The sequence below is a fragment of the Meles meles genome, chromosome 20 (genome assembly GCF_922984935.1).
Source record: "Meles meles chromosome 20, mMelMel3.1 paternal haplotype, whole genome shotgun sequence".
In the NCBI taxonomy this organism is placed as follows: Eukaryota; Metazoa; Chordata; class Mammalia; order Carnivora; family Mustelidae; genus Meles; species Meles meles.
This window is the reverse complement of record NC_060085.1, coordinates 19601104-19627239: the sequence shown is the minus strand read 5'-3', so window position 1 is coordinate 19627239 and position 26136 is coordinate 19601104. Positions and strand designations below refer to the sequence as shown.

The 26136-nt window shown below is 57.8% G+C and overlaps 2 protein-coding genes across 2 annotated transcripts; both read left to right on the top strand.

The window, feature by feature from the left end:
• Positions 1–6033: 6033 nt before the first annotated feature.
• LOC123932210 lies at positions 6034–9780 on the top strand. Its single transcript, XM_045989961.1, has 2 exons — positions 6034–8135; positions 8187–9780. Exons 1-2 carry the CDS (start codon positions 6034–6036, stop codon positions 9778–9780), a joined length of 3696 nt encoding a protein of 1231 aa, XP_045845917.1.
• Positions 9781–13143: 3363 nt separating this feature from the next.
• CAMKV (CaM kinase like vesicle associated) lies at positions 13144–25721 on the top strand. Its single transcript, XM_045989876.1, has 11 exons — positions 13144–13326; positions 21205–21313; positions 21424–21555; positions 21736–21810; positions 22025–22163; positions 22303–22423; positions 22591–22666; positions 22765–22901; positions 23063–23141; positions 23377–23464; positions 23762–25721. The coding sequence occupies exons 2-11, from the start codon at positions 21219–21221 to the stop codon at positions 24341–24343; spliced, it is 1524 nt and encodes a 507-aa protein (XP_045845832.1). The 5' UTR covers positions 13144–13326; positions 21205–21218; the 3' UTR covers positions 24344–25721.
• The last annotated feature ends 415 nt before the right edge of the window (positions 25722–26136 follow it).

Sequence of the window (26136 nt, the reverse complement as noted above, 5' to 3'; positions counted from 1 at the left end):
GCTGAAGAGCATCATTTACTCCGTGTCGGGCTAGAGAGCTCCCCTCTGTGAAGACCCCAGGCTCTGAGCATCTCCTTACTCCAAGACTCTGCTCTGCCCTGCCCCCGTGAGGGTCCAACCAGCCCAAACGTGGAGCTCTACCAGCCCAGAGGAGTGGGGCTGACTCCGTGAAGGGCCCCAGCTTCCCCCACCTGGTACAGAAGGGCCAGCTAAGTCCCGTTCTCTCCTGCCACTCTTCTCCGGTTTGTTCCAGTCAGGGTTTTTAACTCAATGAGCGTAGATGTAAGAAGAGCCTGGGCAGCTGTAACATTCACATCGAGCTATGGTAGCTTCCTGGGTGGGGCTGGGTTCTTCAGGCTTAAGGATGGTGACCTGGAGCCATGACTTTCACACTTGGTCCACCGCTGGTGGGAATTCTTGGCCCAAAGCTTGGCAGGAGTTACCCAGCTGTTGGCAGAGCTTGCCTGACCCTGCTCAGTCCATGGGTGGGCACCTGGATCCCAGCCCCCTCACACTGATATCCACAGACCCCTTTAGAAATGACTGTTTCTCCTGATCCTGCAGCCCCATCAGTCCACCCAGGATAAGAACTCACAGGCTCTGTAAGGGAGGGGTGGTTCTCCTCCTGAGACTCCCCACAGTCTCTGCATCTTGTTCTCTATTCCCTCAATGCTCTATTCCCTCAATGCTCCAGGACATTCTGGCTAAGCCTAGCAGGGATGGTCACACTCCCTGTAGAGGGAGGTTCCCAGATCACAGTCCTCTTGCAGGATGAGAATCCCAGTCTGGGACTGAGCCTACCATTGCCACTCATTCCCCTGCAACTTCTGCTCCACCCATCTGCCAGCCTTGACCTTCTCAGGGAAACAGGCACTATGGCCCTGACAGCCGCTTGCTGGGCCCGTGACACGATGCCCCAGTATTTGGCCCTCACTGGTTTATTGCTCAGCAGAAGCTCAGATGCAAGGCCCGTGGTGGTTCCTATTTTGAACTCAGGTGGTAGGAGCTGAGGGAGGTTGCTGCATCCTTGGGCTCAGCAAGGACAGAGGCAGAGGGAGCACATGAGGGGCCCGATGCCAGGGGCATCCTTGCCTCCTCTCCTCCGTTCCCTCTCATGTTGGTTTAGCTACCTGCACACTTGTATTCAGTCTTGGACTGGGCACTGGGGATCTGGAAATGTATCAGGAAAGGCAGGGGACTCAGAGCAGCTGGCAGCCAAGATCCCAAGACCCCAGGATCTTCAGTCCTCTGGGAAGCCAGTGCTCACTCTCTCATGTCACAAGCCCCACCTGTGCATCCTGGACCGTAGAGACTGAGAGACCCCCAAGGAGACCCACTCCATCCCTGGACTGCCTGGCAATCCCAGCTGCAGCCAGGCATCAGTCCTGCTGACCTGTTCTTCCTAGCTGGGGAGCCACCTTTTCTTTTCTTTTTTTTTCTTATAAATTTTTTTTAAAAGATTTTATTTATTTATTTGACAGAGATCACAAGTAGGCAAATAGGCAGGCAGAGAGAGAGGAAGGGAAGCAGGCTCCCTGCTAAGCAAGGAGCCTGATGCGGGGCTTGATCCTAGGACCCTGAGATCATGACCTGAGCTGAAGGCAGAGGCTTTAACCCACTGAGCCACCCAGGTGCTCCGGGAGCCACTTTTCAAAGGGGGAAAAGAATCCTTTGGGCAGCCCCAGTCACCCTTCCCACATGACTCCTTACCCACAGGCTCTGACCTAGCCACCTGTTGTTAAAGTTGCCCCCACCGTCCACGGGGCCTGAGTTCTTCAAGGACCCTGAGGGAGGGCTGATCTCAGCTCCTCTCTGCAGATGTGATCAGAGGTCTCTTCCCGATAGTCAAGGAATGATGCGTGCTTCTGGCAGCACTTGCTCTGCCCCTACTGAGGCTAGCTCCTGGCTGGGGGACTGCTCCCAGGGACGGCGAGGAGCTGGCCTCAGCCCCAGAGCAGTCTGGGCGTCTGTGCTATGGCCCTCCCTCCGGGCTGGTGCGGCTGGCTATCTTTTACGCAGAGTTACGTAAGCTTGAGTCAATTGGAGCTCGGAGCAGTTCATTGTGGGCTATTTTTAAGCTGTAACACATCACAGCAGAGGGGTCAGTGCACCACGGCTGGCAGGGAAGATTGTTTAAACATCTGTTATTTAAATTTCCTATGCCTTAGAGCTCAAAAGCCACATCCTCCTGGCACTCCTGGATCTGCATTCCACATTCCTGATTAGGAGTAGACTATCACCCCATGTCTCACCAAGGGCCCCCCAGGGGCTGGTGTTCTCTGCACCCTGGCTGTCTTCCTTTTGGGGTCAGGCAGGGAGACCAGGGAGGAGGTGTGTCCGCGGCCTCTCTGGAATGGGTGTGCCCTGGCCAGGAAAGGCTTCAGGGAAGCAGGATGTTAGTGCTCACAGGTCACTTGGAGAGCCCTAGGGAGGAGGGTCAGGAGTGGGAAACTCAGACCAGTCTGTGAAGCCAGGAGACCAAGGGTGCCTCCTTTCTCCCAGGGGACCTTGGTTTCCCATTAGCACCCCGAGAAGGCTGGGTCACAACATCCTTTTAGGTCTTTTCAGAAGCCTGCCTTTACCTGGTCTGTGCTCCTACCCAGAATGCCCTCCCTAAAGATCTAAAGCTACCTGTCTGCACCCTCTGGGGTCTGGGGCAGGACGGCTGGTGTATGAGCCCCTGGACGCCAGGTACGACCTCTGGGAAAAGAGGCCTTGCTTTTCACTCCATTACTGAGTGGTTGCCTCCACTGGGAGCCCTTTGTGGCTCCTTTTGATCCTAGATTTTTGGAGAGTCTTCCCAGGGCACTGGGAGGGGAAGACAGGTAGACTGGAAGAGTGCAGGGCCAAGGATTTGACAGAGCTGTTTCCTGAGAACACAAAGAAGCCAAAAATACATGTGCATTGGAGAATCAGGTCTGGGAGACCTGGCTGGTCCTGAAGTCTTCTCTCTCCTCTTGATGCCCTTCTGGCCCACCACCCTCAAGACCTACTAGGCTGGAGGGTTCTAGCCTGATCCACAAGAAAGAATGGTTTCTTGGGGTGCCCTGACTCCATCTCCTGAAGCCTGACCCTCTCCACAGGGGTTGGGGCCTTTCCCCGAAGCCTGCTCAGAGGGGGCCAGGTGAGGGGTGACAGGAGGCAATGTCGGGACCTGCCCTCACATACGAGACTCCTTCTGTCCTTGCCCTCAGACTGGGCTTCTTTCAGTTCTTCTGGGTCCTTCCATCGCTGAGAACCCTCAGCCTGGGGAATGGGCTCAGCCTTGGGGAGGGGCTCTCCAGTTTGCCATGGCAACATGTTGGCCCTCCTCACTTTCCAGAATCAGAAATAGAATTGGTTGCCCTTCTTCGTGGTGAGAGACTGTTTAAAAACATGTAGGGGGGAGGGGTACCGTGGCAATGTCCCCGCCTGAACCCTGGGGGCTCGGCAGAAGGGGGCTAGCTTGGGAGCCTCTCTGGCCACCCTCCTGGTGGCAGTAGGCTTTGGCCAGGCAAGAATTCTGAGGACAAAGGACTCAGCCTGTTTCAGCAGGGTGTGTAGCTGGCCCCTATTTCTGCACTCCTCTCCTAGGAGGACATTGGCTTTGACGTGCCCACAGGGAAGACGTGCCCACAGGGAAAACGCCCCTCCCAGGCTCCAGCCACTTGCTAAGCTGTTGGGAGGAGGAGATGGTTCATGTGAGACATGGCTTTCGTAGGGGCTTGGGGCTGCAGCACTCAGAAGGGAGGCATATTGACTCCTTTCCAGCAGGGTTCCTGCCTGCCAGCCCTGGGCACGGGATCCAGTGGTGGGACATAGATTTCTGAAGTGTGGGTCCGAAGCCTGGTGGCCGGCCTGGCTGCAGAGTCTGGCTCTACCACTCATTTTGCTGAGCTCTCTGTGAGTTCTCTCTCTTCTCTGTGCCTTGATTTCCTCATTTGTTAAATAGGGATGATAGTGCCTGGCTCATTCAGTCACTGCGAGGCTGGGTTACCAGTGCTCAGCACTGCCCAGGCTTGCAGGAAGAACCCAATCAAATCAGTCATTGTTTTTATAACAGGCGTTTGCTTGGTGGTGTTGGGGGGAGAACTTCCTCCTCTCTCAGGACTGCTTTCTCTTGGGGGGTGTGGGGGGAGGCCTTCATGAGCCACACCCTTCAGCTGGCTCTGCTCCCTTCCCAGAGGACACCTGGAGGATATCTCTCAGGTCAGTTGTTCACAAAGCTCCCAGCCCTGGGAAGGATGCCCCACTTCTGTAGGAGATGGGGTATGGCTGAGGGGCGCCCCCCTCCCTGCCTCCCCAGCCCTCCCAGGTGCAGCGGGGCTCTAGAGGCCGCCACTAGCACCTCTGTTGTGGGGGAAGAAATCGGTTTGGTCGGGGTCAGAGGTGAATGAAATAGTGTTCAGCAAGGATGTGCGTACACAGGCACACACAGGTTCGCCACAGACCCCTCCACTTGGCCACCTTCCTGGGCCATAATGTAGGGTGAGCAGTAACATCCCAAGAAATCTGTCGTCAAGCTTAACTGAAGGCAGTATCTGGGGGAGAGGGAGGGGACCCAGAGGGCCCGAACGGGGCTGAGTCAGGCTTTGCCCAGTGCCTGTCAGGAAGGTGCGGATGCCGCACAGTGCCAGCCGTGGTCCCTGGTCACATCGTTTCACACCCCACGGCCAACTGTAAGCACTATTTTTAACCTTTGTGAAAACACCGCTTTGGAGGACAAGCCGATATCTGCATTCTTCACAAACCTGTTTCCTGGGCAGGAAAACTGAGGCCTGAGGGGACACAGGCCTGGGGACCAGACCGAAGAGGCTCAGAGCTCACAGCTGGCAGGAGGGAAGAGGGCTGACCCCGCCCCCTAGGTCAGAACCTCCAGAAGAGGCTTGTGGTAAGGGGCGAGTCCCCAGACTGCTGCCTAGGCCAGACTTCTATGGCTGTAGGGCATGACTAGGCCTGGGCTGGTGTTCCAGGCAGGTCTCACCCTTCTCTGGCCTATGTTTACCCATCTAAGAAAGGGAGGGTGGGAGTTCCACCCAGTCTAATAAGTTTACATTTCCTATGTGCCTACCCTATGTCCAGCCCTGTGTCCAGCTTGTCCACACTGTATACACAGCTATGCCCACTGTGTGTCCAGTCCCGCACCAACCACATCTGCACTCCTTAGCCATCCCTCTGCTCACTGTGTTCCTACTATGCCCCATCTGTATGTAATTGCCACTTGGCAGGCCCTGTGTCCACTGTGGCCTAGCCCTACGCTAAGTGCTCTGCCCCCGCCCCGCCCCCTCCCCCAGCCAAGGGGAAGTTGACACAATGCGACAAGAGCTAGAACATTCTGATTTGAGGATTCTGAGCAAAGGCCCCACCCCCGCCCCTCTCGCCCCCATAGCCACCTCTGTGGGCTACTGGTTCTAGGCTTCGAGGACATGTGGCTCTGGGGAGGGGGCTCTATGAGGCACAGGCAGAGGAGAACCATCTGGAGTAGAAAGACTGCCAAGGAGCTGCTGTCCCTGGAGCGGGAGCCAGGGAACATGGGGGAGAAGAGCACGGGCCTGAGCTGAGCCCCTCACCCTCTTCTGTCTCTCAGGACTGAGTGGTAAAGGGGCTTTGATCCCCCAAAGGGCCTTGTGTCACATTCTTGGAACTCATCTCTGGGTCAGGGCTAAAGTCTCAAGCTGTCACATAAAAGAGGAGAAAGAACCAAGTCTGGCATCTGAGGTAGACCAGGAATCCAGGTCTCCCCTGCCTACCTTTCCCCTTTGGCCTCTCCCAGTCACTCCCAGCCCCTGCCACAAGGAGCACCACCCTCACCCCACAGCTGGCCTGGGTGGAGAGTAGTTAGTCCCCTGGCTGGCCTAGGGTTGGCAGACTTCACCAGAGTCCCTGGGCACTTCTGCCACCCAAGGTTCCCTAGGGCAGGCCCCATTCCTCAGGGGGGTGGGGCCCCTGGTTTCCCACACTCTGTCACCCCCCCCAGGTCACTGGGGGCTGTGATGTGTGGGATTGCCATGACAACGAAGTGGGGGCAGGGCACCTAGGGCATGGAGCAAGACTATGGAAGTCACCAAGAAGGTGGGGGGCCCTGATCCACCGGGCCCCCAAGGCCACCCCTCGGCCAGCAGCCAACAGCCAGGGGGTGGCCTCAGAAGGTCTGAGGGACCATGGATAAGCTCAGGATCTGTGTACTTCAGGCAGGGGTTGTCCTTGTCTCCTGAGGCCATCACTGATAGGACCTGCGGCCCTGCCTCCCAGGCCCATGCCCCTGAACCTGTTCACCAGCTACACCAGGATCCTGCTGACATTGGCTCCCAGTGTGTCTGTGAGAGGGCCTCCCAAGATGCCCCAAGGCCCCCCTCTACTAGCCCATTTCCAAGCTCCATCGTGGGAACCCCAACGCATCTCATCATGGAGAACAGGACTCTGGCCCTCCCTGTGTGCACACACAGTGACAGCACCAGTGACAAGGTCCAGCATGGATTCTGCCGCTTCCGGGTTCAGGCGCAGGTTGCACGGCAGGGCAAAGCTCCTGCTAAAGTCCTGGTAGGCTGGGGCAAAGGCCCCTGTAGCCCTGACCAGGTAGTCCCCTTGGGCAGCAGGAAGAGCCGGTGGCTACCCTATTTCCTTTCAGGGGACGAGGGCTTGGCTGCAGGCCAAGATCCTCTTCTGGCTCCAGGCCAAGGTCAGGGCCAGGACAAGTGCCCATGTCCGGCCCAGACTCCTCCAACTCCAACTCAGGCAAATGCTCCAGCTGTGGCTCCAACTCCAATGCCAGAAGTAGTTGAAACTTATACCTGCATCTCTGGTCACTTGACAGACACCACTATCACAACCAATGGCCTGTCCCAAGACCTCCTCCCCAGCAAGAGTGACAACCAGGGGCCAGTCCTCTTGGAGTCTTCCAAAGTGGTCTCATCCCTCCAGGACAAAGTGGATTTTGGTTTTCAGAAGGAGCCTCCCAACCAAATGCCTTCTCCAAATGAGTCCTCAGACCATGTCCAGGATGTCGAGGCTGCCAGAACACAAGTGTTACCCAACCTGCCTGAGAATACAGTGGAGAAGCCCCCGGTTTGTATTTCTAGGCCAGGCAGCCCAACACCAGGCTCAGGGCCCCCAGGGACCCCTAAGTCCCAGAGGAATAGCCAGGAGAACCTCAGCTCTCTGCCAGACCAGCAGCCTCTCAACATTCGCAACAATACCTACTCCAGTGTGCCCCAGTCTGCCTACCCAGACTCCTACCACAAGCAGTCACCTGTCCAGTCTCCCGGGGAAGCCAGCCAGAATCCCCCCTCCAGTGCCCCTACCTGCCAGCTCCAGAATGCTGTGGAAGACCGCGTGCTGGTGTTCGATATGGCCACGGGGAACACCAGGATGGGGCTGATGTGCCATGACCCCATGGGTTCACGGGCAGTGCTGCTGGGTGTCATGCCCAACCGCCCATCTATCTATGTTCCCGAAAATGTGTTGTCTGCTCCACCATTAGGCATGCCCATTCTTTCCCCTGACAAGAATTGCCCCAACTTCTGGTCCACCTCGCCCATGCTGTCCAGCCCTGCGCCCTCCAGCCTCTCAGCTGGGAGCTACCGAGAGGTGGCCCTGGTTTCCAAGGAGGGCAGGCTCAACTTGGAGTCACGGGACTCCCTGGGTACTGAGACACCCATCAGAGTGTTCACTCGGTCCGTTCCACTGGGGATGCCCCTCCAATTTGGTGAGAGGAGATTGAGCCATGTCCACAATCCAGGCTGCTCCAAACCTGATGCAGAAAAAAATGAAACTAGTCATACCATCTGGAAGCTGGACCCTTCCAGGACGCAGGACACCTCCACGGTCCAGCCCAAGAAACTGCAGTGGATGATCTCGGAGCAGCCTGCAGAGCCTGCTACTCAAGCCTCAACCCAGGAGGTGTCCAGACCCCTGCTTCAGGAGGATATAGGCAAACATGACCAGAAAGAGGTCCATACCGCTCACCCTGACAGCCTTCGGGCTGAGGGTGCTGGGCAGGCCTCCCTTAGCGGTCAGCCGCCTCTAACTGAACAGCATCCCCTTTCTGGACATCCCCCTCCAATTTGTCAGCCTCTTTCTGCTGAGCAGTGCCCCCTCACCAGGCAGACCCACTTTTCTGGACAGCCACTCCTGGCCGAGCAGCCTCCCTCCCCCAGGCAACTCCCCCTTTCCGGTCAGGTCCCTGTCACTGGAACCTCTCTTGCCAGGCAGATTTCTCTCACTGGGCAGCCTCCCTTTCCCCAAGAACCCCCCATTTCCAAAGAGCCCATCGTCCCAGGAAGGGCCCCCGTCAACAGGGAGACTGGCCAAGCCTCCACTTTGTGCCAGGAAGGGGAGCCCTTGAGCTTGCCGGCCCATGTGGGGGTTCTTCAGGTGCCCCTGGCCCCCGAGGAGATCTGTGTCTACATGAGCAGAGACAAGGTCGGCGTCAGAGCCGCTGAAAGCTCCAGCACACATCAGGTGCCACCCTGGCAACCCGGAAGCCCCCCCAGCACTCAGGGGGAGCAGTTCTCCCTGGTCACATTCTCCACACCCGGCACTGGCTACAAGGTCCTGCCCGTGGCCATGGTGGGCGCCGAGCTGCAGGGTCCCCGGTTCAAGCTGACACCCGAGGACATCTCATACCCATCAGTGCTTGCACACCTTGGCCTGCTCCATGGGGCCTGCTATGAGCTGGTGCCGACCGCGGGCACACTGTCAGTGCAGTCCCCGCTGCTCTGCCGTCACTCGCGGGGCCCCTACCAGGACATGGCGGCGGTGGTGATTGACACGGGCACCGGTTTCACCAAGTGCGGACTGGCTGGGGAGGACCACATCCTCAGCGTGGTGCCCTCACGTGTCCAGCTGCTGCAGCACCCGGCCCAGGATGAGCCCCGGTACACGGTGCCCGAGAACCAGGAGGCCTCCTATTCGGTGCTGAATCGAGGCGTGGTCTCCGACTGGGATGCCCTGGAGGTGCTGTGGCAGCACCTGTTCTACTGCAGGCTGGGCGTGCGGCCGGAGGAGCTGGCGGTACTTGTGGCTGACTCGCCCACCTCCCCGCGCACCAACCGAGAGAAGGTGGCTGAGATCCTCTTCGAGCGCTTCCACGTGCCGGCCATGCAGACGGTGCACCAGGCCCTGCTGGCGCTCTACGCCTATGGGCGCACCACCGGGCTGGTGTTGGGCAGCGGCCACGGGACGTCCTACGTGGCGCCTATCCTCACCGGGGATCTGGCCCCTCTTGACACCTACCGGCTGGATGTGGCTGGGGCTGACCTCACCGAATATTTGGCTCAGCTGCTGCTGGCGGGGGGCCACTCACCGCTCAAGGTGGGGCTGGTCAACCAGATTAAAGAGGCCTGCTGCTACGTGGCCATGAACATGACAGCTGAGGTGGCCCGCACCCAGACCCAAGCCCGGGTGGACTTCGTGCTTCCAGACAAGCAGGTCATCACCCTAGGCTCTGAGCGTTTCTGCTGCCCTGAGGCCCTCTTCCAGCCCAGTCTGCTGGGCCTCAACCAGCCCGGCCTCCCGCAGTTGGCCCTCCTGAGCATCAGCCGGCTGGAGGCCAAGCAGCAGGAGGAGCTGCTGGCCAATGTGGTGCTGGACGGCGGCAGCACCCTGATCAATGGCTTTCCTGAGCGCCTGCAGCAGGAGCTGGGCCCCCGAGCCACTGTGCTGGGCTCTCCCCACCGCGCTGTCGCTGCTTGGCTTGGAGGCTCCATCATGGCATCCCGGGACTCCTTCCAGAGCCTGTGGCTCAGCCGCCGTGAGTACGAGGAGGAGGGCCCGTGGGCCATCTACAAGTACCATCTGTGAGCGCATAAAAGTTCTCATTCTGCTGATTTGGAGCACTGTGGTGTGTTTTAGACACAGGGTGGTGTGGGGAAGGGCAGAGAGGCCGGGTGTGGAGTCAGGAGTGGAGGCTGGCCCTGGAACTCCCAAGGCACACCCTGCCTCCGCACGTGGGAACTCCATGGGGCCTAGCAATCCTATCCTTTCCAGAGAACCTCAGAGCCCCTCGGCTGGCACTGGCTCTGGTCTAGCCTGACCTTTACTGCACCCCAAGGGCAACCATAGACAGTGGCTGCTGTGGGTTTTGCCCCGTTGCCCTGGCGACAAGTGCAATTACCCTTGATTGCCAGCTGGTTGCCATGGCAATTTCAAACATAATGTAATAACCCACACAGCCTGGAGTGAGTCATGAAGGGGGGGAACAGCCCCCTCCCCTAGCTCCTGAGGAAAAGACTGTTCGGCCTCCTCCATCTTGGGCCCTCTACGGGGGGCTGAGGACAGTAACGTGGACAACAGCCTAACAGTTCCAAAGATGGCTGGGGACCTGGAGCATTTGTTGCCCCCAAGGGAGTGTACCTGTCAAAGTTTGGACTTCTAGGGGGAGCTAGCCTGGTAATGCAGGTGCAGCCTAAAATCTGAACTTCAGCTAGAGTTCTATGCTTCTGCGGGCCAGTCAGAATATGAGGGTATGGGAGTGCTGGCCTCTGGCACCCTGGGGCAGGATGTCAGGGTCATGGTGGGGTGGTAGAGAAGTTCTGGGTCCTGGGTGGGTGGTACGACGTAAGCTGAGCCTTGAGATCTGGCTGGCTATATAGGCTCTGTGGGTAGAGAGGCTCACACTTTATCCTGTCTCTCTGACTGCCTCGCCCTGGTGGGAGCCAGAACTCTCAACCTCGGGATCCCTTTTCTTCCTCAGCCTCCTCCTCCCCACCCGCAGGGCGCCTAGGGCACAGAGGTGCCTCAGGAGGTCCTCTGAGAGGCTACTGGACAATGCCAATGCCAACTGTGCCTGCTCTTTTTCCAGGCTCTGCCCTATCCTAAAGGACCATGTGTCATTCCTCTGGCCAGGGGGAGTAGCTAGAAGCCGTAGGCCATGACCTGGTCTAGCTCTGAATAGCGGAGGTAGGAATAAAGTTCCACGTGGGCCCAGTCCATGGCCTAGTAGAGCTGAGAGGATGGCATCCAGCTGGTATGGCTACTTCCTACCCAGAGGGCGGCCGGAGGTCGAATGAAGCAAAGACACCAAAACCCTATCCTGCCTGTGTCTCCCTCCCAGACTGGGGGCTGAGGAACAAGCCAGGTCCCGGTCCCAACCCTGGGTTCTCATCTTTGGGTTTTTCTCTCCACAAAGGGCCAAGACCTGGCTCTCCCCCAAAGAGGAGAGTGAAGGGCTGCCCTGGGTAGAGTGGCTGGAAATAGCCCATGATGTAGGGTAGCCTACTACCAGTCCTTAGGCAGGCCCAGCCTCTTCCCCCATCCTGCTTTCACGCTCCAATTCAGCTTCCACGGTCCTGAGGCTTGTGTCAGGCCAGAAGGGGACCGGAGACTCCAGGGACCAGGGTCTCCATGGACTGGCAACCATGTCCATGTGCACGCGCGAGCCAGCACACCTGGGAGCACACAGAACACAGACACACGTGCCACTGGGCACCACTGCACACACGGTGCTACTGCCATCTCCTCCAGCATGAGAGCGCACGCACACACACACAGACACACTCACACGTGTACACACACACCCCACCACGTGCACTCAGCCACAGGCACATGGAATGTGCACACGACCGAGGAGAGGTGGAGCACTGCCAGCAGCAGGCAGGGCTCTAGCGAACCACCTCTTCCCCTGCCTCTAAAATCCCCCATTGCAGCTTCTCCTCGGCCCAGCTTGTCCGTGCCTAGACAGCCATGACCTTCAGGAAAGATAGAAAATGTATGTCACATGTGCAGTGTTGGCAGGCCAAGGCTCAGCTGCACGATACATCTCAGGAAAACAGTGCTTCGGGGACACTGGGTGGACCACAGGAAGGACTGAGTGCCAGGCCATTCATTCATTCTGCAGACATGAACTGAGCAGACTGAGATGAAACACAGCCTCTGCCTGTCGGGAATTCCTATCCCGTGGTGGGGTCGCTATTGTGACTGAGACCACCCAGAGCCCAGAGGGCCCCAGAGGTGGCATCCATCTGGCCTGCAAGAGATAACCCAGAGCCAGGGAAGGATGTGAAGGGCCTCTTGACACACTCGTCTGGGGAAGATACTGAGGGGCCTGAGCTCAGTGGTCATAACTCAGGCCAGCCTTCCCGAAGTTGGCCCCAACTTCCTCACTGGAGCAATCACTCCTGGCAGCAGCCACAGGGAGCCAGGCAGGGAAGACTCACTCAACATCCCAGGCTTTGGAGATGACCTCCTTCCCCAGAATGGGGTCAGAAGACTCCCTGGGTGGTTTGGCGTGAGCTGGAAGCCAGCTCCAGGGACCAAGAAGCCTGTCTGGCCTTCAGACATGGGACTCAGGCAGGTCCTCAGCGCCTGTGAGGGGGGAGGGGCAGGCACTGGGTCCCTGTGGCTCCCTAACAAAGGACGGAGAAATGGCTGAGGATGGACTTTCAGGCTTCCTCCTTGTCATTCTCAGCTCTCTCCCATCAGAGGACAGGCCTGGCGGACACCTAGGTGCAATAGTTCTCCTGTAACCCCACATCCCAGCCCCCGCTGCTGTTGCTGTTTGTATGAAGTGTTTCAGGGTGATGAAGCTGGAAAGAAAGTAGAATCCACACCATGTCATAGATGACTTTTATAGGCTAGGAAAATCAGTGCTTCGCAGGGTGGGGCGGACCAGGCTAGCCACCCTGGCTGGGACTTGGGGATGAGAAAGGCTGAAGGGGGCAGGGAGGCAGGGGAGAGGAGGTTCTGCTACGGTGGTCTGGAGCCCTCCTTGACCACGTGCACACACACTCACCCCTGTGTTTACTATTCCTAGCTAGGGAATGCCAGTCTGTAACGCAGCTTGCCCTGGCGGCTGCCCACTTTGTTCTTGTAAGTCGGTTCCGCCCTTTGGGTCAGGTTTTGGGAGCTAGGCAGAGCGCTGGGCCCCTGGGGACTACCACCTGCCAAGAGATTCCTGTGCAGCTCCAGGGCTAAGGCTTTTCCCACACCTTCTGCTCCCCGCTCCCTCTCAGGGGCGAAAGAAGGCCCCTCCGGCCCCTGTTGTCCAGTCAGTCCGAGAGCCTGAGGGAGTCTTTGGGAGCCTGGCCAGCGCCGGGCAGGCCACAGCTCCCGGACTCACTGCCACCCGTCGTCCGCCCCCCTCAGAGTGGGATTCTGGTCTCAGGCTCCGCCAGGGCAGGGGTGGAGCCGGCTGAGGGAGGCCCCGCCCCCAGACCGCCCCCGGCCCCGGGTGCGAATCCGGTGCCGGCGAGCGGCGGGAGATGCTGGAGGTTTGCGAGCCGAAGCGGCTGCAGCTGGCGCCGCGTCTGCCCCGCGTGCCCGGAGCGGATTCTGCCCGCCGCCCCCGGAGCCCTCGGCGCCCCACTGAACACGCGATCGCTTCCTCCGTGTGACCGACCGGCGCTGCAGGTGCGGGGCGGGCCGCGCGGGGGGGCACCCCCGAACGCACGTTCTGGGGGTGTTGGGGGATTGGGTCCCTGACTCAAGGTTCGGATCGTTCAGTGCGCGGGGGGCTCCTCGAGGGCTTGGGGTCCCAGCGGGGGCAGAACACGCGGGATTTGCAAATCCGGGGGTCGGAGTGCGGGGTTAGGTTTAAAGTTCCCCGTCACCTCGGACGGCTCGGGGGTCCCAGGGGAAGCCTCTGAGACTCGGGTCCAGGCGAATCTCCCCTCCCTGCCCTCCCCACGCCCGCCCCCGTCTCGCTGGGCTACTAATTGTGAAAACCTTAACCCTCGAACATTTTTGCTGCCCCATGGGCGTAGGGGTCGAGGGCTGAGCCGACCCTCCTGACTCCCGGGGCGGCCTTCAACCCCTCCCAACTGCCCCCGGGTCCCCTTCCTCCCGCTAAGCAGTCACTAATTTCCATGACAACGGAGAGTTCTTTATGGGCGACAACCTGAAGGGGGCTGGGCGGGGCTGCCGCGGGGTGGGGGAGGAGGCTGCAAGCCCCTGGGGCCCAGCAGCCCCCTAGCCGAGATCCTGTTGCCTTGCCTTAATGTGGGGGCCAGCGGGGGGCTCGGGGCCCCGTCTTAACGCTGCGCGGTTGGGGGTAGGGGACGCACATGTTTCAGCTGGGAGGTGCGGGGCTTGGTGCTCACACGTGTGCCTCCCGCATGTGTGTTGCTGTGCCAGCGGGGGCGAGTCAGCAGCGCTGGGGAAGGGGGTCACGGTGGCACCACAGTGGGGAGCCGGGCCCCCGGCTGGGGAAATAGGGGAGTGGACAATGAACAAATGAATTTCTGCCTTCCCCCCGCCTGTAGTGCCTGGCAGAGACCCTAGGCTCTCCCAGCCCCCCATAGCTCTGCCAAACTGCTTTTGTCCGCACCCCCTAGACAGAGCCTGCTCTGCCAGGTTTCCTTGTAGGGAGCAGGGCCCTCTATCCTTCACCAGAAGCTTAGTCTGCAGCAGTCCAGCCCCTGTCCTGCTGCTCCACTCTAAAGCCCAGACTCCCGTGCCCCCCAGGACCACCCAGGGAGACCTGGTTCTCCCCCTCCCCCACGTCACCTTCCCAGTGGAGTTTGAGCCACCTGCTGGACCCCAGTTTCCTTAGCTGGGGGAATTGGTGTCTCTCCTCCCCTCCGTGACAGGCTGGGTCCTGCGGGGTGGGGCAGAGGTCTCTCTGCCTTTCTTTTAGAGCATTTGGTGTGGACCCCCAGGCGCCAAAGGCCGCCTTTCCCATATCTGCTGCTGACCCTCCTCTCCAGCCCACGTCCTGGCTACCACTCACTGGCAGATGGTCAGTCCTTGCCTTGGGAGAAGGCTGCAGAGTCCATGATCTCTAACTTGGGAAACTGAGGCGGGGGTCGGTGCTGTGCTGTTGTTTCTGGGTTGTTTAGGGTGCTGTTTCTGGCTCCCCCCACAGGATCCACTGTTGGAAAGGGGGACGGCTGCAACAGGAAATTAGGCTGAACTGCAAGAGGGGCCCAAGGGACCCAAGGCCTAGGGAGGACGGGGGACAAGGGGGGGTGTGGCTGGGGAGTCTAGGCAGGGCTGGGCCAGCTGAGAGGAGGGGCTAGAAAGAGAAGCAGCCAGGTCTCTCAGCTTCATTCCTCCCACTGCACTTGTGCCTTCCACAGGATGGACAGGCCTTACTTATCTAAGCTGCCTGATAACTGGGAGAGGGGCTGTGGAATTGTTCTGAGGGGACTGCAACAGCTGACCTCTTCTCTCAGGCCACTGTTGTGCCTCCCACACCAAGTCCAATGCATATCTGAGGCATACAGAAGGGTTCAGTGTCAAAGGTCCAGGAACCACGGGCAGCTCCTGGCCCAGGTGTTCAGAGCATATGGCTGTGAGGGCCTTAGGGCTCTGCTGGGCACCCATGGGCCCCTTCAGAACCCCCTGCCCACCTTCCCCTCCTGTGTCATTGTGCCTGTGTCCTTTTTGTTGTCACCTCTTTGCTCCCCTTCCATCACAGTTTTTGCCTTTGTCCCTCTCTGTCCCTGCCCCTCTCTCTTTTCTAAAGTCTGAAAAGACTGGGGCCAGGTCATAGAACCCATGGGGAAGGAGTCAGGCCAAAGTCTCAGGGAATTCTTGGACAAGGGGTTTGGCTAATACCTCTCCCATTCCCCTTCCCTTTGTTTCAAAACTTCCATCACCATAGCAGTCCCTTACTCTGGGGACTTCCCCTTCATTTCCCTCCTCTACTCACAGGGGAAACAGGGACCCCAGTGGATTTTCCTTTAGGGGTTCAAAGACTGGGATCTCAGGTGCCTGGGAGGGGCCAGTTGGCTCTTAACTCTCCCATGCCAAGTTCAAAGCTGAACTTCCTGGACACAGCACTGGATCGTATGCCCACCACCGAGACTGGAGAGGTCCCCTCTCCTTACTCCATCATTAGATGGGAGAAAGTCAACAGGAGAAACTGCGGACCATGATTTGGCTTGCGCCTGCAGCCAGCCAGGGCAGCTCCCCTGCCCCTATCCCAGGGCAGTGGGCTAGAAACTTGGCTCTGCCTCCTGACACTCCAGACCCTGAGGATGAAGTCTCCACTGCCCCCCCCCCGCCCCATCTTTCCGGTGAGAGCTCAGCTATGGGCCAGGCAAGGCTTGGGCCTAGGCATGACCTTTGCAGTAGGAAACCCAGTCTCAGTCCCAGTCCCTGAGAAAGAAGGGCAGGGAAGGGGAGGGGATACCTGAAGGCTGGTGTTCACAGCTGCCACTAAATCGAGAGGTGTTGCCCACAGTTGTCGGGAGGTAGCTGGAGGCCTCTTGGGCCCCTCCTGGCCTCCCAAGATTTACTCCACGTGGGAGAAGACCAGGGCAACAGGAAACTTGTTTATGGCTCTGAAAGGTGGGGCCTGAGCCACGCTGACCAGTGGAGGAAGGGACAGGACTCCAATGCAGGACCACAGGACCTCTGGAGCCAGACTTGCTTAAGGCTGCAGAAGGGCCCCTAGGGGACCCTTTTTATTACCAGGCCACCAACAGGCAGAGGCTCCCTCAGGGTTGCCTGAGGCTCGATTGCCCAAACCCAGGGGTCAGACCCGAGGAGCAAGCAGTAACTGGGGAGTACTTGGCCCTCAGGCACCCTTTGAGCCAGCTGGAGGGCACTGGCAGTGCCAGGCTCCGCACTTCCCCCAAGCTCTCTCTGGACAGCCCCCTGTGCACACTGTTTCTCTGCAGAAAATGGAAGGAGCCATGTCTCTAGGGAAACTGGCGCTATGGGATCATTTTAGAGGATTTGTTGTGCCCTCCCATGTCCCAATGTGGACCCAAGGCACAGCCTGGGTCCTATGTCAATGGGAGGAGAGCTCTTCATTGTTGGGGATCAGGTTCGGGCTGTCTGAGCCGTGGGGGTGAGAAAGCAAACCCCTTTCTGCCTGGCCTTCCACTGTTCTTGAAGCTGTCGCTTGACTGCTCCTTCCAGCTTTGGGGCCAGGGCCCCCTTTGTTGCCAGCAGGTGCCAGGGGCTTGGTGCGTCCACCGGCATCCTCCCAGGCAGCAGCAGTGGGTAGCAGATGGTGGAGTGGGTGAGGATGGAGGGGACCCCTTTTCTCCTTTCTTCGCTCTGGGGCTAGGTTGGGGGTGGAGACAGATGAGTGCATTGGACTGTTGAGCAGAAGCGGTACTGGCTGCGATCAGGGGCCCCATGGTAGGGGGAGAGGCAGATCTGCCCCCGCCCGAGCCCGAGCCATGAGGTTTTTGAGGTTTTAGGACGGGGATCCAGGCTGATGTGACTGTGAGCAGAGGCCTGGATTTCAGTGGTGGGAGACAGACTGCAAGACCAACCCTGGGCTCTTGTGGGCACAAGTGCATATGCATGGCCGCGGGCAAGATCAGGCATGGGCCTAGACAAAACCTCCCCCGCCACGCAGCAGAGCAAGGAGCTGGAGGAGCTGGGCGGTGGGGGGGGGGGGGGGGGAGGTGGAGCTTGTGAAAGGTATCTCAGAGAAGGGCCGTTTTGAGTCGGGAGTGTCAGGATCATTTTAGAGGATTTGTTGCGCCAACAACCTTATAATGTCAGAAATCACAATGAAAGAGGAAACAGATTAAGCCCTTGTCTGGACACCTAGCTCATGTGGAGGCTGCTTCGCAGGGAGGCCAAGGTGGGCAGGGCCGTCGCCAGGGCCCACGCTCCCTGCCACTGAATGGACACAGCTGAGCTGGCGAGTCACCTGTTGTTGGATTTTAGGTAGTTGCTGTTTGTTTTTTTTTTTACGTTATAAATAACTCTGCCGTGACAAATTGGATACTGATGGAGGCTTTGGGGGAAGGGCATTCCTGCCACCAGGAATGGTGTAAGCAAAGCAACAGGACTGAGACATAGATCCCTCCCAGCTTCCTGCACCCACCACACCCACCCCCCTACCACCGCAGGCTAAGGTACCACCCTCCCTCCTGGTAAGCAGTCCTTGGATTCCAGCCTGGGAAGGGAATGGCCGTGCCTTAGAGCCATTAAAGGACTGTTATGGGCCCCCTCCCCCAGATTGTTAGGGCTTAGAGATGGGTGGCCGGCAGTGGTGGGTGGCTGTGCCTCTGCTCTCAGCTGTGAGTGTGGGATTCCAGCCACATGCTCCTCTCCGGCAGACGCAGGAGCAGGGCTGTGACCATGGTGGCAAAGACACGCAGTCGGGGACGATCTTCAAAGCTTCTCTTGTTTGCCTCTGCAGTGCCTCACAAGATGGCTTAAGCCCTGGCTTAAATCACAGCGATGAAATGCATTTGCGTTCCCTGAGCCCAAACAACCCAGAGGAGGGAATGATGGAATTTTTTCCCTAATCCTGAAGGCAGATTTGAGGCAAAACTTCCGGGACTGTGACCCCTGGGAAGTGGGTGGCCTCTGCCTGAGAGGAAGCCGGCAAAAGCCAGTGCTGGCCACGGGGCTCGTGCGGGTCCTGGCCTTTGACCCCGGCTGGCAGAGTGGCTGTGACCCAAGCTGCTACCTCTGGGGGTGGCTTCCTTCCCTCTCCATTTCCTCCTGTAGCTGGGAGTGACTCCAGGTAGAGAATCGGCTAGGTGGTCAAGGCCACAGCCGGGCCCAGTGCATAGCCAGCGCTCCTCCGTGGAGAGAACATGCACAGTCAGCAGAGGCCGAGCTGTGTGCAGGCGACCTTAGTGCAGAGCTGTGCCGTAGCCCCAGAATCACATTGACCAGGCGTTATGGAGGTCCAGATACTGTCACCAGCTCCCCTCCTGAAGTTGACCTCCAGCAAGAGCTGTGAGTGCCCTTTCCTTGGGGTGCTGGAGACAGGCCCCCCAGCACCACATGAGAGGATGGGGTGAGCAGCATTGCAGACCCACGGGTTTCGTGCTCAAGGTGCCAGAGTGCCTGCCTTTGTGTCTGGAACACCCACCCCTGGCCAGGGACCTGTGCCCTGGGCCTGACTGCCCAGGTCTCCTGTGGGCCCCAGCGCCAAGGCACTGGCAAGCTTGTCTCGCTTTTCCAGACCATTACTCCTGCATGCCTCCTGGCAGATCCTTCCCCTCTAAAGCCCAGCCCTGATGCCATTTCTTCCTCAAAACCTTGCCTCACTTCCACCCAAATGGGGGTTCTCTTTCTGAGGAAACTCTCCAAGCATTAAGGCTGAATACAACATTTATTAAATCAATAAAGGTAATCGTAGTAAAAATTCTTTTTTTCCCCTAAAGATTTTATTTATATGAGAGAGGGAGAGAGAGCATGAGCACAAGGGAGAAAGCAGAAAGCAGTCAAAGGCGGAGGGCAGAGGGAGAAGTAGACACCCTGCTGCTAAGTAGGGAGCCTGACATGGGGCTCGATCCCAGGACCCTGGCTGGGGTCACAACCAGAGCTGAAGGCGGATGCCTAAACAACTGAGCCACTCAGGTTCCCCTGTAGAAAAAATTCTAACAGAAAAATAATAAAAGATATAAATCTGCCCCTCTAAAACCTAATTCTTTGCCCCAGAGAACACTCTGATTTCCTTAGATGTCTTTCCAGAATTGAGTCTGTGAGTATACACTGGTATATAAACTTTAAAAAATTTACCCAAAAAGCAGCACCCTTGTCCCATCATTGTGTTCCTTACTTTTCCATTTAACATCTCAGAAACTGTCCGACCGCAGCACATTTTGCTACTATACTCTTTGTAATAACTACCAAGTATTCTTTCATACGGATGGCCGTAATTTTTTGGAAAGATTTTATTTATTCATTAGAGAGAGCATGAGCCAGAGGGACAAAGGGAGAGGGAGCGAGAATGCAAAGAAGACTGCGCTGAGCACGGAGCCCAACTCGAGGGCTTGATCCCATGACCCTGAGATCATGACTTGAGCCAAAACGTAAGAGTTGGACACTTAAGTGACTAACCCATCCAAGTGCCCGGGGATGGCCATGATTTTTATTAACATTTTAAAATTGTGAAATATGGGGCGCCTGGGTGGCTCAGTTGTTAAGCATCTGCCTTTGGCTCAGGTCATAATCCCAGGCTTCTGGGATCAAGCCCCGCATCAGGCTCCCTGTTCCGCATGGAAGCGTGCTTCTCCCTCCCCGACCCCCCTGCTTGTGTTCCCTCTCTCGCTCTCTCTTTGTATCAAATAAATAAAAATCCTTTTAAAAATAAAATAAAATTGTGAAATATAACAAAAATGTAAAAATGTGCCCCCAACTTGTATGTACATTTTTACAAATTATTATAAAATAGACACCTGTGAAACCACCACTCAGGTTCAGAAACCAGCCCTCCAGCCATGTCCTGACTCAATCACAGTTGCTCTCTTTCCAGAAGGACTTGTGGCACTTACTTCCTAGCTTTTTTTTTTAATAGTTTCACCACAGGGTGCCTGGGTGGCTCACTGGGTTAAGCCTCTGCCTTCGGCCCAGGTCGTGATCTCAGGGTCCTGGGATCGAGCCCCGCATCGGGCTCTCTGCTCGGCGGAGAGCCTGCTTCCTCCTCTCTCTCTGCCTGCCTCTCCGCCTACTTGTGATCTCTCTGTGTCAAATAAATGAATGAAATCTTTCAAAAAAAAAATAGTTTCACCAGAATGTTTGTACACACCTGTACACAGTACAGCTTAGTTCTGCATGTTTTGAACTCTATAAGTGATAGGATCATACTCTGTGTACTCTTTTGTGTCTTTTTCACTCGGTGCTGTGTTGGCGAGATTCACCGCGTGATCGGGTAGATCTGTAGCTCCTGCATTTCCATTGCTGTGTCAATATTCCGCTATGTGACTGTGCCATGTTACGTCCTACTGCTGGTGTCTCTGAGGGCCGTTTCTAGTTTGGGACAATGACGACTGTTGCCACTATGAGCGCTCCTGTAGGAGTGGCCCGCTGCTTCAATGTGCGTATTTCTGTAGGGCCTAGATTTTGCAGTGCAAATGCTGGTTCGAGGGGCATGGTCAACTTTATCGGTTTGACCAAACTGTTTGCCAAAGGAGAGACTTGGCCTCCGCCAGCAGCGCTCATGTTCTCCGCGTCATTGCCAGCACTTGGTATCTTCAGGCCTTCAGAGGTGGCTGTCTGCTTGGCGGGTGGTTGTAGCCCCCTTCAGCTGGGTAAGAGCTGAAATGTATGGAAATCATTTGGCGAATGTTTTTGTTGTTGTGTTGAATGTATACAATACAAAATGACTCCCTGCTATGGCAGCTTAATATGTTTTTCCTAAGTGGGGGCTGCTGTAGCTCAGGCAGCCAAGCCGACTGGTAAGACCCATGACCAGAAAAGCAGGGATGGGTGCCTGACCAGCCTCTAGCCCTTTCTAGTGCAGTCTCTGCCCCTTGCTTGGCCTGAGCCAGGCTGCGATCTCCCAGGGGCATCCTCTGTGTTGTGGGGAGAAGCTTCCATGTTGTGGTACCACTGAGTCAGCCTCCATCCTGCCTGCAGCTCCGAGCCCGGCAATGCCGTTTGGGTGTGTGACTCTGGGCGACAAGAAGAACTATAACCAGCCGTCGGAGGTGACTGACAGATATGATTTGGGACAGGTCATCAAGACGTGAGTGCTGGGTCTGGTGGTCGAGGATGGGTGGGCAAGGGCTGGTGAGAGGGGAGCAGAGGGCAGCCCACCCTGGGGCCAGGGCTGAGTGGGGTGCTTGCCGGCTGCAGTGAGGAGTTCTGTGAGATCTTCCGGGCCAAGGACAAGACGACAGGCAAGCTGCACACCTGCAAGAAGTTCCAGAAGCGGGACGGCCGCAAGGTGCGGAAGGCAGCCAAGAACGAGATAGGCATCCTCAAGATGTGAGTGTGAGGCTTAGGGGTGGGGGGGGGCGTATGAGGTAGCAGAGAAGGGTTGCAAGGGCAGGTGGCCTCAAGCAGTACCAGCCTCTGGCCAGTTTGCCATGGCCCACAGTGGAGGTAGAGCCTCTCAAGGGTTTACCCAGCCCTAAGAGAGAGGTTGGCCCCCTTCCCTGTCGCCAGGGTGAAGCATCCCAACATCCTACAGCTGGTGGATGTGTTTGTGACCCGCAAGGAGTACTTCATCTTCCTGGAGCTGTGAGTGTGGGCCTGGGGTCCCAGGATTCCTCAGTCCCTGGGGCCTTTATCTGCTCTGCCCCCTGCAACCAGGGAAAGCCCCCTTTGCAGACCCTTGGGGTCCTGGGTCCCCGTGCCTTGCCCAGCCGGCTCCCTGGTGTAGGTAGCCTGCCCGAGTACTCCTGCCCCACCCCCGATCCTGCCCACGCCGGGCTCAGGGGCTGGTGTCCCTCAGGGCCACGGGGAGGGAGGTGTTTGACTGGATCCTGGACCAGGGCTACTACTCGGAGCGAGACACGAGCAACGTGGTGCGGCAGGTCCTGGAGGCCGTGGCCTACTTGCACTCACTCAAGATCGTGCACAGGAACCTCAAGGTGAGGCCAGGGACTGGGTGTGATGGCAGCCAGCCTGGGGGGGGGCAGGTTGGCAGCACCTTGGGGGTCTTCGTCTAGCCTCTGGGGTCCTCACGGAGTCTTTCCCTGCCCACCCCCATGTCATTCCTGCCCGGAGCAGCTGGAGAACCTGGTTTACTATAATCGGCTGAAGAACTCGAAGATCGTCATCAGTGACTTCCACTTGGCTAAGCTAGAGAATGGCCTCATCAAGGAGCCCTGTGGGACTCCCGAGTACCTGGGCAAGCAGGGGGTGGGGCAGGGGCAGGGTGGGAGACAGCCTTCAAGGAATGGCTCTGGGTGGGGCAGGGGGTGGGGCTGAGGAAGTTTCTAGCCCAGGAAGTGGGTGGGAGTGGTCCCAGGCCTCACCAGGCCCGATAGTAACCAGCTGGTGGATGCTGTGTTTCAGCCCCGGAGGTGGTAGGGCGGCAGCGGTATGGACGCCCTGTGGACTGCTGGGCCATTGGAGTCATCATGTACATCCTGTGAGTGAAGGGGCAGGCAAACAGGCTTTCAGTCAGGCCGGGTGGGGTCCTGTGCCCATGGCCTTCCAGGGTGAACCTGCCCTTTGGCTCTCATGCAGGCTTTCAGGGAACCCACCCTTTTACGAGGAGGTAGAGGAAGATGACTATGAGAACCACGACAAGAACCTCTTCCGCAAGATCCTGGCTGGCGACTATGAATTTGACTCTCCATATTGGGATGATATTTCACAGGCGGGTGAGGAGGTGCCCAGCGTGTGGGTAAAGGGAAGGGTTGGTGTGGGGGACCTGCTCTCAGCCTTCTCTGCCGGACTCTGCTCCTACCTCCCAGCCCATTCATCACCCCTAGACAGTGAGACGAGGTGTGCATGCCTAGCCTCTCCCTGGCTTTGTCCCCAGCCAAAGACCTGGTAACAAGGCTGATGGAGGTGGAGCAAGACCAGCGCATCACCGCAGAAGAGGCCATCTCCCATGAGTGGTGAGCAGGGCCCATGGAGGACAGAAGGAGAGACCAGGTTTCCCTTGGCCTCTGTCCTCCTTGCATCTAGTAGCCCCCATCCTTGAGGCTTTGAGTAGGGGCTGGGGGTGCCCAGAGCTTGGGCCCAGCCCAGAGGGCCTGCCTGGTAACCTCTGGATCTTAAGAGAAGAGGGCTGGGCAATCTCCATGAAGGCTTCTACCCCCTCAGATCCGGATGCACTTGCACCCTTTCTAGGATTTCTGGCAATGCTGCTTCCGACAAGAACATCAAGGATGGGGTCTGTGCCCAGATTGAAAAGAACTTTGCCAGGGCTAAGTGGAAGGTAAGACTTGGATGACTCCCTTTCCTGGACTGATCCCAAGAGCTCCTTCTGGCACACACAGTGTCTTACTTGTATCACACCCCTGCAGCCCCACAAAAGCATTTCTTCAGCCATCGGTTGTGGCTGTAGCCACTGTCACTGCCTTAAGTGGGTGTGTGAACAGCTGGGTCCCTGGCCTGCTCCCCTGGGGTAGTCTGAGGCTTTGGCTCAGAAAGATCTGGCTTTGGTTCTTGCCAAGGAACAGATCTGGCTTCTGTAAGCCTCACTCTGGGCCTCTCTCCGCTGCCCTCCTTTCAGAAGGCTGTCCGGGTGACCACCCTCATGAAACGGCTCCGGGCACCGGAGCAGTCCGGCACAGCGACAGCCCAGTCTGCCCCAGCCACAGACACTGCCACCGCTGGGGCTGCAGGTGGGGCCGCAGCTGCAAGTGGGGCTGCCCCAGCCCTTGGGGGCAGTGCCACCTCAGCCATAGCAGGTGCTGCTGCTCTTGCCGCAAAGAGTGATGATACAGGCCCCGCAGACCGTAGTGCCACCCCAGCCACCGATGGCAGTGTCACTCCAGCCACCGACGGCAGCGTCACCCCAGCCACCGACGGGAGCATCACCCCAGCCACCGACGGGAGCATCACCCCAGCCACTGATAGGAGTGTTACTCCAGCCACTGATGGGAGAGCCACACCAGCCACGGAAGAGAGCACCATGCCCACCACCCAAAGCAGTGTCACACCAGCCACCAAGGCAGCTGCCGCCCCTGAGCCGGCTTTGGCCCAGCCGGACAGCACAGCCCCTGGGGGCACAACAGGCCAGGCCCCACCCTCTAGTAAAGGGGAAGAGGCTGCTGGCTATGCCCAGGAGTCTCGGAGGGAGGAGACCAGCTGAGTGAGCAGGCTGGTGTGGGGCAGGGGGCGGGCAGGAGGGTGGGAGAGTGGATGAGGGGCTTCTCACTGTACATAAGAGTCACTGGCATGATGCCCTTGCTCCCTCCTGCCCCTGCCTCCCAGTGTGGGGCATGTCTGGGGGCCACGGGAGAGCAGTCTCATCTCCTGTGTGTATGTGCGTGAGTGGTGGGCAGGCCAGAGGCAGGACCGGCCCCAGCCCCTGCATGGATTCCTTGTGGCTTTTCTGTCTTTCGCTAGCTTCACCAGTTTCTGTTCCTTGCGGGATGCTGCTCTAGGGATATTCAGGAGGTCCCTGCTCCCTCTCCCCTTCCCTTTTTGCCTCATGATTTCCCCAGGCAGGCCCTGCAGGTCCCATCCTCTCCCAGGCCCTAAACTTGGGTGGCCTTGCCCTGAGAGCTGGTCCTCCAGCGAGGCCCTGTCAGCGGTCTTAGGCTCCTGCACATGAAGGTATGTGCCTGTGGTATGTGGGCTGCTCTAAGAATGGACACAGGCTGGTAGAGAGAATGTATAAATCTAGGGCAGTATGCTTTAAGACAAGACTGGTCGCATGGTTGGGGGCACTGCTTGGTAGCTTTGGGGGTCCTCAGAAGTGAAAGTGAATGAGTAGGGAGGTAGAAAAGTCCACCTTTGTTCCTGGAAATTTCCCACCAATACCCTTGTGCTATTTCCTGCCCTCCTGGGTTCTGCAGTGGGTTGCCCTGTGCCCTGAGCTTCATAAGCCTGTCAGGGGAAGGAGGAACAGTTCAGGATGTGGCAATGAAAACTGGGAAGGCAGCGTGCAGGCCCAGTACCTAGTGCACTGGCGTAGCTGGGTCCTTACCCTGAGCCAGACAGGGAGGGCTGATACCCCTTGGCTCTTCTCTGTTGCTGTCCCTCAGGCTACGGCTACAGTCATCTCCATCCCAGGGGGCCTGCTGCATGGCAGTGTCCTATAGTCTGATTTGGAGGTTTGCCCTTTACAGGGGCAAATTTCTGCTCTCCTAATTCAAAAATAAAAGAGGAACTTCCCCCCTCCCCCCATGTCTGTGACCCATTTCCCCTTCTGTCAGAGCTTAGAGAGAGAGGCCCAGGTGCCTCTGAGCTATGTTGAGTTGCTTTTCCTGGGATGAGAAAGTGGAATAAGGCTCCCCAGTTTCCTGATGGAGGCTCCTGGCAGGTGTCCTTTGTCAGATCTCACCACAGCTTGGGCAGGCAGCCACACTGGTCCCGGCCTTTGCTCGGCACTCCAGTGGCAGTCCTGTCCTCCTCCCTGCATGCCTGTGGGTCTGCTCTGGTGTATGAAGGTCGGTAGGCTAACTGTGTGCCTGCTGAACCTGGCAAATAAATGTCACCCTGCCAAAGCCTCTGGCCATCCTCTTGCCTTTGCTTCCTCTGTCTTACTGGGGAGGGGGCCCCTGAAAGGCAATGGGGAGGGAAGAGGCTGGGAGCAGGTTCACAGGTCTGCTAAGTGCCATGAGGATTGCTTAGGCTGAGAGTACAGATCATTCTTTACCACTGTGTGTTCCTTGATTGTGGTGGCGGGTCCTCTGGACTCTAGAAATCCATGTGGGTGGTGGTCCCTGACCTGGGCTTGTGTCAAGGAAAAATCTCTGGACTGCTGTTCTGACAAGTCCTATTGAACAAGGAGCCCTTGTCTTGACTTAGGCATACAACTGAATCTCACCACGAACCAGCTACCATAGGGAGAGACCTTGCCCATAGCCAAAGTGGGCTTCCTTGGGTCGGGGAGAGGGTGCGGGGTGGGCAGTGCACAGAGGTTCTATGCTGTCCTTT